The sequence below is a fragment of the Acipenser ruthenus genome, chromosome 2 (assembly GCF_902713425.1).
Source record: "Acipenser ruthenus chromosome 2, fAciRut3.2 maternal haplotype, whole genome shotgun sequence".
Taxonomy (NCBI): domain Eukaryota; kingdom Metazoa; phylum Chordata; class Actinopteri; order Acipenseriformes; family Acipenseridae; genus Acipenser; species Acipenser ruthenus.
This window is the reverse complement of record NC_081190.1, coordinates 21409750-21423038: the sequence shown is the minus strand read 5'-3', so window position 1 is coordinate 21423038 and position 13289 is coordinate 21409750. Positions and strand designations below refer to the sequence as shown.

Genomic DNA, 13289 nt, shown 5'->3' with positions numbered 1-13289 from the left:
TGTTATTAATAAAGTATTTATTTTGCAAAATTTGCATTGCTAGAGGTTAGAATAAACTGATGAACTAACAGATGAGAATCTCATTTCCTATGCAGGCATAAATAGCACAGCAATCAGCTCCCATGTTCTTTGACATTTTGATACAACTGTTAAAAGCTAGCTGATGACATCATGACATTGCAGGTTTAAGAATCTTCCCAAACTTGGAACATATCAGACAGTTGAAGAATACATGTTAATGACAATATACAGAAAATGACTCTTTATGATGTTGAACAGCAGTATAATTAGAAAGCATAAATAAATATATTAAGCCAATGTTCGTAATATGTAATTTCTTACTTGTCTCACATCAACTTTGCATGTTCTATATTGCCAAAAGGTTCTCTTCAGAAAATAATTGTTAACATATTATTGAAAGTGTAAAAACCTCCAGGTTAGAATTCAGAGATAAAATAAAAAACAGTTGCAAAGTACATTTTGTCCTTAAAAAACACCTTTTCAGCTTCTTAAGACTGTAACCTATGTTTAGGGTTGTCATAATAATAACACTGATCTAATCACCCTTACTTGCCAACAGTAATTTAAATTTTGTATTCCACTCTGGTTCCTGAAACCTAAAGAATGACATATTCTGACATGTGTCCTTCAATTAGTCACTGCACTTTTCTGGAACATGATACAAGTTCCCTAATCTAATATTCCTGATTTACACAATCCACACATAGTGCTGAATTTGATTTTCTATATTTAACACACATAACCACATTGAGCTCTCTTTTTTATTCCTTTCCATTTCTTATTCTGTACATATAATTGATATACATCAACGTCAACAACATTTTTTGCAAGTTGTAGCAGGGGTGTAGGTTACTAGGCCCTTCTGCTTATTTCAGTGACCAGTTCTAATTTAAGGAATAACGTACACCCAACCGTACATAATTCCATTAAGAGGTCCTGGTTATGCAATTTCTGGACTTATTTTTCTTCTCAGATTAATTTCAACCTGTCTTCTACTAAGGCTGCTGTTGTTTTTTTTCTTCATCTAATCTTGAGTTTATTTTTAAAGGATGAGAATGAAACAGCCTTAATAGCTAGGCACTGAAAGATAATTGGTATGTTTAACTTCACAAAAAGGTTCACTGTTAATTACAATTTGAATGCAGCAATCTCCTTTTGTCATGCAGTTGGCATTGGCAACCAAAAGGTCAAGGTTTTATCAAGTAAGCTTCAAGTGGCTGTTTCATCTCTTGAAGACCTTGCTTTGGAATGCAAAGTTGAGCGAGTTACGTCTTCACTGAAGGCACTTTCCAGTATATTTCTGAGTGATGTCCTAATTTTATCCTTGAAATCCTGTCCCATGAACACATAGAGAAGAGGGTTAAGGCAACTGTTGATGTAGGCAAGACAAATTACCAGTGGGTCAAGAATTTGAACAGTGTTTGCCAGGTCAGACATTGGAGCTGCAAATGAATGTAAAACTCCAATGACATGATAAGGTATCCAGCAAATAAAAAAAGAAACTATAACTGCTAGAATGATTTTTAACGTCTTACTGGATTTGGAAAACTGACTGCGTCTTACTTTCAGCGTTATCAGAGAGTAACATGTTGTGATGGTGATAAAGGGGATGAAGAATCCAAATATGAGCCTGGTGCTGTGCAATACCCTTTCAATTCCCACAGTGTCTTCATGGTCACCATAATTGCATATGGTTATGTTGTTCTCCAACCAGATTTCTCTATAGATTAAAGTAGGTAAACACATAATCAGTGCCAACAGCCAAACAGTGCCACAAAGTAAATTAGCCAGCCAGACAGTTCTGTTGTTTTGGGACCACACTGGTTTAGTGACAAGAGTGCACCTATCAACACTGACCAGTGTAAGTATGAAGACACTTGCAAACATATTCAAAACAATCGCTGAAGGAATAACTTTACAGAGAGCATTGCCATATGGCCAGTGATAATTCAGTGCAATGTTGACTACAGAGAAGGGTAAAGACAGGCAACAGATGAAGTCAGCAATGGCCAAATTCAAAAACCAGGTTGTGTTGACTGTCCTTTTCATCTTCAGCCCAGTTATCCAGATAACAATGCCATTGCCTGGGACCCCGAGGACAAAGGTTATGCTGTAAAGGACCATAGATAAAACTTCCACAGGGTAACTGACGCTTGTATCCAGTTCATAATCAGGCAAATAATCAGTGTCATTTGTGTAATTGTATTCGTAATAATCCAGCTCACTCATTGTGGTTCTGCCTTCAGTGGATTTAGGAATTTTACAAGTGGTAGCCCTGAGGAGACATCATCAAGTGCATGTTACATATCTAGAGATTACATTAAGAAGATTGCATATCTAATTAGAAACAATTGCAAGCACACTCCAGGGTGCAGATTCTAAATGAAACACTATCATTGTATAATGCAATCAGCCCTTTTCAAAACTCTTTTAGAATTCCGAATATTTTTAGGCATAGTCCAATATTCTCCAAGATCAAACAAGAAATTCTGGTGGTTCTACTGTTGATTTCAATGGGGTGGAAGGGATCCCTAGGGGAGATGTATCTAAACCAAAGAAACAATATTAAACAAAGAAAAAAAAATGATAACCTTATTGAAAGCTGGTGGTTTGCTGGCTTTCAGCTGGTCGTATTGATTTGTGGTGATTTAAATTGAAAAGCTGTAGCGAAAAATCTATCAATATCTGTGTAACTTAATTATGGGGATGTCTCACTGTGCACATATTTAAAACAATAAATATTTGTGCATGTAAACTATACATATGCTGTATATATAAACTGAATTTGTAATACAATATTTAACAAGAGAAATTAGTTAATATTTCTTGCTAGCAAATATTTCATGTTTTACAATTATATATATATATATATAACAATTATGCATAAGTATGTAAAATGTTAAACTCAATTTGGTTTCGCACACAGACCCCGATTTACACTACACTTCTACTGTCTATTTTTACCTCCAGGATAAGTTCTTATCTGGGTCTGAAACCAGCAATTAAAAAAAAAAAAGTTTCACACTGTAAGGATCTATATCTTCCATTTTTACATAATTCATAAATACTGTATACACACTTAAAATGACTTTTTAAAGCATTCACATTAAGCAATTTGAATCAAATGTTGCTGAGCACACTTCTTTGAGAAGACTAACTGATAAAACACACACTGCAAGTAAAAAAGGACTAAATCAATAAAACCAGACAACAATCAAGATTAAACTGCATGTGAATTCAACTGCAAGTCTAGTGCACTGCTGTACCACAAAACTACTTACTATCTAGACTAAACCAAAATACACTGTTCATAAATCCAAACATACATTAACTGCATAAGACCAAATCGATGTGCGTTTGAAAGATTTACCAAAGTACTACACACTTTTTTCATTAAAAAAATATTTAAAAAAAATATTTAAGTTTATTTAGGTGTGTAAAAAGTTCAGAATATTTTTTTCTTCACATCCCTTAATCCTCTAACCAACAACATTGTTCATTTTAACAGTAAACTGAAGTACATAAAAAAAATCTGCATTACTGGAAATCTTCCCATTGACTTGCTTTATTAACCACCACATTACTAAATTATATATATATATATATATATATATATATATATATATATATATATATATATATATATTTCCACATACAGTACCTTGCGTGGTTCTTCTTAAATAGCTGTTAAAGAATGCAGCTGAAGTGAACAACAACAGAAAAATAAAGGATCTGAGCAATGCCTCCAGGAAGGATCTGGTCAGCTGTTTTGATTAAAGGAAGTCTAACGCAACACTAATCTGCTACCATTGATAATTCAGTGCAATGTTGACTACCAATGGTACTTTCAGATTAAATAATTAAACAAACAAAAAATACTGTCCACAGAAAAACAGGGAACAACCTGGTTTGACAGGAGCCTCAAGCAACATGCAGCCTCAAACAACATGCAGCCTCAAGCAACATGCAGCCTCAAACAACATGCAAACAACATGCAACCTCAAACAACATGCAGCCTCAAGCAACATGCAAACAACATGCAGCCTCAAACAACATGCAAACAACATGCAGCCTCAAACAACATGCAAACAATATGCAGCCTCAAACAACATGCAGCCTCAAGCAACATGCAGCCTCAAACAACATGCAGCCTCAAGCAACATGGAGCATCAAGCAACATGCAGCCTCAAACAACATGCAAACAACATGCAGCCTCAAACAACATGCAGCCTCAAGCAACATGCAGCCTCAAACAACATGCAAACAACATGCAACCTCAAACAACATGCAGCCTCAAGCAACATGCAAACAACATGCAACCTCAAACAACATGCAGCCTCAAACAACATGCAGCCTCAAGCAACATGCAGCCTCAAACAACATGCAAACAACATGCAACCTCAAACAACATGCAGCCTCAAGCAACATGCAAACAACATGCAGCCTCAAACAACATGCAAACAACATGCAGCCTCAAACAACATGCAAACAATATGCAGCCTCAAACAACATGCAGCCTCAAGCAACATGCAAACAACATGCAAACAACATGCAGCCTCAAGCAACATGCAGCCTCAAACAACATGCAGCCTCAAGCAACATGCAGCCTCAAACAACATGCAAACAACATGCAGCCTCAAACAACATGCAGCCTCAAACAACATGCAAACAATATGCAGACTCAAGCAACATGCAGCCTCAAACAACATGCAGCCTCAAGCAACATGCAGCCTCAAACAACATGCAAACAACATGCAGCCTCAAACAACATGCAAACAACATGCAGCCTCAAGCAACATGCAGCCTCAAGCAACATGCAAACAACATGCAGCCTCAAGCAACATACAGCCTCAAGCAACATGCAAACAACATGCAGCCTCAAGCAACATGCAAACAACATGCAGCCTCAAACAACATGCAGCCTCAAACAACATGCAATCTCAAACAACATGCAGCCTCAAACAACATGCACTCTAAGAGAAGTTGAAACTAAAACGTGTAGCATAATAACCACAAGAATGTGAGAGAAGAACCTCAAAATTGACCAGATTGATAGCTGTGACATTTAAAAAATAATAATAAAAAAGTTAGGTGGCCACTTAAACTATCCTTACCAATCTGGAGGTCTCTGGCGAGGAAGCATTGGCAACAGTCAACGTACAGGGTCCCCAACAAGACACATCAGCTTTTAAAAGGAGGCCTGTCATCCTGGAGTTACAAAAGAGCAGAGGAAACTAGGCATTGCTATATCCTCAGAGATAATCCAAAACCACAAATTCCATTCCACTCTCATTGACTGTACCTGATAGATTCTGGCACTGGAATGGTTCCCATGGAATAAGTGTTTTTTTGGACAGGTGTCGCCTGTCCAAAAAAAAATATTTAAAAAGAAAAATACTGTGGGCCTTAGCACAAAGTTTAACACGAGAGTTATTTGAAGATTGTTGCTTTATTTAAAAGTTTAAATTGCACAGAACAAATACTTTTTAGTTTGACAGATTTTCTACATGGGAATTAACACTGAAGGTTACACCAAGGGCAATTTGATTGTTTATTTTAAAACAAAACAAAATTAACTTTTTCATGTAGTAGAATATATATATATATATATATATATATATATATATATATATATATATATATATGTCTAGATGGCAGTGACTTTTAAGTGGGTTATGAGGTTGATGTATAGTAATCGTGGTACCTTGTGGGGCAGGACCGACACCAGTCTCCGCAAAGATTTTTCTAAATCTATCCTATATGGTTTATTGACAGGAGCTTTAAAGGAACAGCAAACCGGTGGACACCAGTGAAGCAGTAGCAGACACCAGTGACTGATCTCTGCAACAAACTGGGAGGCTCCTACCACTGTAGGTGCCTTGCTAGCTGTCTGTGCAGTGGCAAAAGATTCAAAAGCTAAGTTGTGGTCCATTTATGGCATTCAACCTTCATATATATAACAAAAGAGGAAGGTTGTATTTACAACACCTATTTAATACTGTAGTTTGTCCATTTGGAAATGCTGTATTGAGTTTTTTTTTTTTTTTTACTGTTCTTTCTGTTATGGAAACTTGTCCTCAAATTATGATCACATAACGCTGTTAATTTCTAATAAAACAGTTATAAGTTAAAGGCTACAGTTCTCCATTTAACTTGCGGTCTTAGAATTGTGTAGATTGTGTTTTTATGCCTTCAGTGGGCAAGTTGTATTGCTCGTTAGAGTAGCGTTAATCAATTCAAACATAAAGTACACTTTATCACTGATCCAACACACACTGCTGGTATAAAAGGATCAAACAAATCTTTCAGACAGTAAAACATAAAATAAACATCTACTTGCAGTTTCTTACAGCATTTGAGTCCCCTCAAATTAACTTTTCAGCTTATTTTTAAATAAACAGCTATTTTGAATTCAAACCTTATTTAACGAAGTTATGTCATTATTACCACACTGTACATAAGAACATAAGAATGTTTACAAACGAGGAGGCCATTCGGCCCATCTTGCTCATTTGGTTGTTAGTAGCTTATTGATCCCAGAATCTCATCAGCTTCTTGAAGGATCTCAGGGTGTCAGCTTCAACATTACTGGGGAGTTGGTTCCAGACTCACAATTCTATGTCAAAAAGTGCCTCCTATTTTCTGTTCTGAATGCCCCTTTATCTAATCTCCATTTGTGACCCCTGGCCCTTGTTTCTTTTCTCAGGTCGAAAAAGTCCCTTGAGTCGACATTGTCTATACCTTTTATAATTTTGAATGCTTGAATTAGATTGCCGTGTAGTCTTCTTTGTTCCAGACTGAATCGATTCAATTAATTTAGTCTGCATATGGCGTGCCTTTTAAACCCAGAATAATTCTGGTCGCTCTTCTTTGCACTCTTTCTAGAGCAGCAATATCCTTTTTGTAGCGAGGTGACCAGAACAGAACACAATATTCTAGATGTCTTACTAAAGCATTGTAAAGTTTTAACATGATTTCCCTTGATTTAAATTCAACATATATAATTTTACTATATATCCGAGCATCTTGTTGGCCTTTTTTATAGCTTCCCCACATTGTCTAGATGAAGACATTTCTGAGTCAACATAAACTCCTAGGTCTTTTTCATAGATTCCATCTTCAATTTCAGTACAGATGGCCACTTCATACAAGATTATTGCACCTTGTGTAATGAAATAAGGTTAAAAATAATAATTTAGGAAGGAGGACTAGTTAAAAACCCTAAAATCACAATTCCATATGAAAGAATGGTAGAAATTGATGGGTCAGCGTGCTAAATAAGTGTTTTTATTTGTCAAAAACAAAAACTTATTTAACATGGAATCAAATACATGTAAATAATGCATCAAATAAGAAGCAAAAAAACATACAAATAATGATATATCTTTAACCACTTATATAAATACAACAAACCGGCATGTATAATAAGGAATAGCATTGCTCCTGCTATCCGGTTAATGTCGGAAAACCTCACTAAAGTGTGATTTTCTTTTGTGTTTATTCACTGCTGTATGTACAGTGCAAGTATTGTCATCCAAAGTGTTTAGACAAGCATATTCTTTCCACCTTCTGTCATATTTATTAGGCAATGTTTATTACACTTCTGAATAAAACGGTCTTCAAAAATAAGGCAATATCCCCCACCAAAACCTAACATGAATCCCCAATTGCGGGGCTCCATATTAGCAATACGTCTGACTGAAAAAATCATAAATTGTATTTATTTTCTTCACTTCCTTTATTCATGGTTGTTTTTCGTTTATCCGCACAATTGCATGTAGTAGCTTATAGAAGGAAAGCACAACCCAATTATGATAAAACAAAACTTAGGTTTCTCTTTACAAGGAAGCTGCACTGAGCTAATCTCCAGTATGACGAGTCGAAGCGGTCAGTGGTAACTACTTCTTCTTTTTCTTGCCCTTCTTGCCTCCTTCTCCCTGCTGTACATTCTGGTCTCCTCCCCCTGTCTTTTGGGTCCTAGTCTTCAGCTTTGGAATCGTCTCAGCCACATAAATCATAATATCTTTACCTACAACAGAAAAGAACACAATAAGTTGTACTAGGAAGACTGGCTAGTCTTAACCTAAACAAAAACCTAAAATCAGCAAATTCCCTCAGTCACTGCGTGATGCTTCGGCTTTAATTTATTTTTCAATAAAGCACACTGTATTTAAACAACACCATCAGACACGGTTTTTGAGCCATTTTATAAATTGCTGTAACACAGTTCAGGTCACGCGTTTTTAACAGTTATCTGACTTTGCCACAATTCAAGTTGTACAGTTCCCTTTTTTTTTTTTTTTGACTTTTTATTAATGACCAATAATGTATGTTGAATTTTTGGTCACAGAACCACACATATGTCCATGGGGTATAGTATATTTTATATTAAAGTTACTATATTAAAATAGCTCTATTAGAGCGCAGTTTTGAAAGAAACACATGCATTTTATTTTATAACATCTGGTCCTACATTAGATTAAAAAGAAGCTCACAGTTTATATGCCTTATTCTTGGGTTATCTGTTTACACTTGCTATTTCTGGATCAAAGCACAGTACTGGCTGAAAGCAGGTCAGTCAATAGGGGAAGCAGCTGACTGGAAATGTATTATAGATTATGCAATTAACAGGAAACTACTGCATGTGCATGGTCATGGAGAAATGCGAGTCACATTTTTTAAAGTCAACAGAAATGTACAATTTCTGTCATGTATGCAATTAATTTGAATACAGTGTAGAATTATTCAACCTCAAAATAAACCTAATATTAGCACACCGTGGATACATCGTAAAATCATTAGTAACAAAATAGTCAAGTTACCTCTCATCAGCTAAATACATTTTCAAAGAGTTTTTTTTTTTTCTGTACATGTTTTATTTCCTTCATTTTCCAGAATATATATTCACTGACTGGCACAACACAAACACTGCCATTACAACCAAATTCACTTTTTCTACTACAAGTATTGGAGCCCCAATTGTGCCCTCATAACTTATATGCAGAACAGACTACGTGGAGAAAGCATGGAGAAAGTCTACAGAAATCAGTGGAGTGCATCCGTCATCTTAAGCCAAGGGGACACTAGTCTACATGTCTAGAAAATGTAGAATTAAATCTGTTGCTTCTACATTGTTGCTTCAAATTTCAGGGGACACTAATTTCTACTATTAGACTATAATGCCATCACAACATTGTTTAAAACAGGTCATAATAGTAAATATATTTTTTTTATTTTATTTATTTATTTATTTTTACAAAGAATATAACATTAATAATTGTCAACTTTAAAACTGATAAGGAGAGTCTCCCTCAATATCCCACCCAGGCTTCGCATTCATGTTCTCTGACATTTCTTTGTTTTTTTTTGCCAGCGAAGCTGCCAGTCACGTGACTTTTTACATCACTTTCATTGGCTAATTATACTATGATGTAATTTTGCCTCTATAAAAATCAACAGTCCTTTGATACAGTTGCTTGCAACAAAGTTACCTGAAACTTGTAGCTTGCACATCACTTTCTACAAAAAAAAAAGTATCCTTTTCTACATTTTTCTCGCAACATGTAGACTAGTGTCCCCTCGGTTTTAGTTAAGCAAGGACAAAAATCTTTGGACAGAAAAAAAAAATCCTCTAGAAAATCATCCAGAATTAAAAAACGTACCTTAGTTAATATTTTTTTTTTTTTTAAGGTACCCCGAGCAGAAATGTAAAACCTCAATATATGGAGGGGAAAACCTATGATCTTGCAACACTGACAGCACATGTGTAAGCATTTTGTACAGCAGACCAGCTAAACAGTTTCAGGCTCATACTTCCTGTATTATTATTATGCCTCATTTCCAAGAAAAATGCAGTGGGACAAATATATTTATATATATATATATATATATATATATATATATATATATATATATATATATATATATATATATATATATATATACACACACACACTGCCTTGCAAAAGTATTCAGACCCCTGACCAATTCTCTCATATTACTGAATTGCAAATGGTACAGTGATATTTTGTTCTGTTTGATGTTTTATTTTAAAACACTGAAACTCAAAATCAATTATTTTAAGGTGACATTGGTTTTATGTTGGGAAATATTTAAGAAAAATAAAAAACTGAAATATCTTGATTGCGTAAGTATTCAACCCCTGTGCTGTGGAAGCTCCCAGTTTACACCAATGAAAGAAATTGCCCTAACGAGGACACAATTACCTTACCATTGGCCTCCACCTGTGAATCATTAAAGTTGCTGTCACACTTTCTGGATAAAAACCCCACTGTTGAAGGATCATTGGTCAGGCTGTGAATATGAAGGAAAATGAAGACCAAAGAGCATTCTACAGAAGTTAGAGATAAAGTAATACAAATGCATAGATTAGGGAAAGGGTACAAAATAATAATCCAAGTGTTTGGATATCCCAGTGAGCACAGTTGGATCACTAATCAGGAAGTGGAAGCTGCATCACACCACCCAGGCACATACATATATTATATATATATATATATATATATATATATATATATAGACACACACACACATATAAGGGGGGTGTGTGTGTATATATGTGGAACTACATTAGCAGGGATGCAGGTAAAAGCCAGGAGCTGGGAAAATCCATGGCTAGTTTCATAAAATACCCAGCTATTTATGAGATGTTACTGTAAAACGCACTCTTTATTCCCTTTCATCTGTCTCTGTGGTGAAAACAATGAGGGGTTCATTGGTTGCTGGAGATGAGACAGATTCAACTGGCTCTCTGTATTCAGTTACTCTCCCCCAAAGATTCAGCAGGGTCAGATTTTAAGGGTTTTTTTTTCCTTTTTGTCCCACTGCATTTTTCTTGGAAATGAGGCATAATAATAATAATAATAATACTACAGGAAGTTTTTTATTTTTCTTAAATATTTCCCAACATAAAACCAATGCCACCTTACAATAATTGATTTTGAGTTTCAGTGTTTTAAAATAAAACATCAAACAGAACAAAATATCACTGTACCATTTGCAATTCAGTAATATGAGAGAATTGGTCAGGGGTCTGAATACTTTTGCAAGGCACTGTGTATATATATATATATATATATATATATATATATATATATAATGAACACACATTTGCTATAATGTATTTCTTTTAAAACAGCAAATTTGAGACCTATAGTTTAATTACAGTTTTTGATTTGAGTTTTAAAAGTTCTGGATCTCTCATTATTCCCTCAAAGTATTACTCACGTGATGAAAACTGCTCCAGATACAAACTCCCATCCTCCTTCTTGAGCTGCACCCGTATTCTTCCTCGGAACTGCACATCGCGGTTCCATTCTCTTGGGTAAAGTTTATTCTGCAAGCAATATAAAGTGTGAGTACTGTATCATATGCAAAATGAATTATTTTAAAACTATCCAAGTGTCTGAGTAAAACAAAGTACAGTACCTCAACAATAACATTTGCTCCCACTGCTGTTAAAACATCTCTTATTTCACCAAATGTTGGATTTTCTACAGCCTGAAAAAAAAAAAAAAAAGTAAATGCATGGGTACAAATAAATTATCTTTTTTTTTTTTTTTTTTTGCAGCTTGTTTTTATTTTTTCTTACCTTGTCAACTGGTATTCTCCTGCCTTCTGCTATGGTCTTCTTACTGTTTATAAATGCTGGGTATATACAAATAAACCTGAAAAACAATAACGAGTCAAGTTATGTAACATGTTACTAGATGTATCTTTAGAGGTTTTGACAAAAACACCAATCTCTACAAGTTTTTTGTATTTCTAAAATAAACTATACCAACAACACTAAAACTATTATAGTAAACGTAGCATCTCCAATCTGACACAGGAAAACAAACCTTTTTACACCTCGCTATATGACAACATTCAACCGATGTTCAGAAAAACTGTTGTTTTTAAAATTGATTTATAATGTTTATACATTGTATAGCTCAGTCATTCGTAGGGTTTAGCTAGGTACTCCGCGTTTAGGTAGGTAGGTAAACTATACCTCGCAATATATTTCATAATAAGAGCAGCTATGCATAAATATTTTTATTAAAAGGCCCCATTTAACTTACCTTTCTTTATCTGCAGGATTTTTATTTAAATGAGCCATTTTCTCAGGCCGATTCCACACCACTGTGTGCGTGGTATCCACATACACTCACAGAAGAGCTGAAATTACTGCTGATTGTCTCGTCTTCCATTGGTCAGGACGCATACCGGAAATAATATCAAGTCTTGCCCCTCCGTATACCAATCCTGGATCTGAACGATTTTACTGGAGGAAACAGTTGTCAGTCAATTGTTTTTTAACATCAATCAACTTTCAGGGTAACATTAAATATGTCCCTTGAAAACACGTTTTGTATACTATTGTTCCGTAGCCGTATCAATTAAAACATAGACAATAAAAAACGAAATTAAAATCAAAACACAGCATCTTGCGATTGTGTTAATGAAGTCCGGTTCCATGTTTTTATTTTGGCGCCTGTGTGGTCCCGCATACAAATCATCGACAAAAAGTCACCCACATCCCTCAGTGGGCGCAGTGAGTCCTCACGGTGCAGCTGTGGCTTACGTGAGTTGACGTTTAAGCTAACTTCAGTTTGAAGTAAAATACAGTACTGTTCTAATAACTACAATATCTAATAATTACAAAGCTCACGTCAGCTTTGCCGTTGCAGAACACACTTGTACTTTCACAGAATGGCGCACACAGTCATTATTTTTACTTAATTGTTGGTCATAAAATGTTTCAGATACAAGTGCACTTGCTTATTAAAGTCATTTGTAGAGTGGTGTGACCATTCTGAGACACCAAGATTATTTGTTTATTTTTAATTAAAGATTACACAATTATTATTCTGTCCTAAATATTGTTGTAGGTTATTGCAGACTACTATTGTAGATTTCTGAATATTAACTATACTATCATAGGTCTAACATAAGCTATTTTCCGTTCCACGGTAAAATGGTAGTACCTCAAAAATTACTCAGTCCAGCAGCGTTTTAGTTCCTAGGAATATAGAGACTATGTCGTTTATCAATATATTAGGTATTTTTGATACCGCCTTCCCTTACCTTTTAATTATATTTACAATTGTTCTGAGTTCTGTTGCTCCAATATTGATTTTTAATTCAATTCATAGTTTCAGAATTCAGCAGTTTAGTTGCCATAACATTGGTTTCTGACTCCTCCCACTGCTACATTTTGCAGTTACAAGGCAGTAGTGCCTAGCGCAAAGCTTGCCAACCCTGGT

At 35.1% G+C, this 13289-nt stretch overlaps 2 protein-coding genes across 4 annotated transcripts; both read right to left on the bottom strand.

Moving 5' to 3' along the window:
* On the bottom strand, positions 1 to 5360 carry LOC117408701 (C3a anaphylatoxin chemotactic receptor). Of its 3 annotated transcripts, XM_058991879.1 has the most exons (3): positions 5136 to 5360; positions 1585 to 2296; positions 1 to 1353 (listed from the first exon to the last, which is right to left on the bottom strand). In XM_058991879.1, the coding sequence occupies exons 1-3, from the start codon at positions 5162 to 5164 to the stop codon at positions 1231 to 1233; spliced, it is 864 nt and encodes a 287-aa protein (XP_058847862.1). In that variant the 5' UTR covers positions 5165 to 5360; the 3' UTR covers positions 1 to 1230. The 3 variants fall into 3 exon arrangements, with proteins under 3 accessions (XP_058847862.1, XP_058847849.1, XP_033869832.2); XM_058991866.1 differs by having other exon boundaries at positions 1 to 2296; positions 5136 to 5355; XM_034013941.3 differs by lacking the exon at positions 5136 to 5360 and adding an exon at positions 3683 to 4111 and having other exon boundaries at positions 1 to 2296.
* Positions 5361 to 7286: 1926 nt separating this feature from the next.
* Positions 7287 to 13289, bottom strand: srp19 (signal recognition particle 19). Its single transcript, XM_058991858.1, has 6 exons — positions 13111 to 13289; positions 12105 to 12307; positions 11633 to 11708; positions 11470 to 11541; positions 11269 to 11377; positions 7287 to 8050 (listed from the first exon to the last, which is right to left on the bottom strand). The coding sequence occupies exons 2-6, from the start codon at positions 12140 to 12142 to the stop codon at positions 7920 to 7922; spliced, it is 426 nt and encodes a 141-aa protein (XP_058847841.1). The 5' UTR covers positions 12143 to 12307; positions 13111 to 13289; the 3' UTR covers positions 7287 to 7919.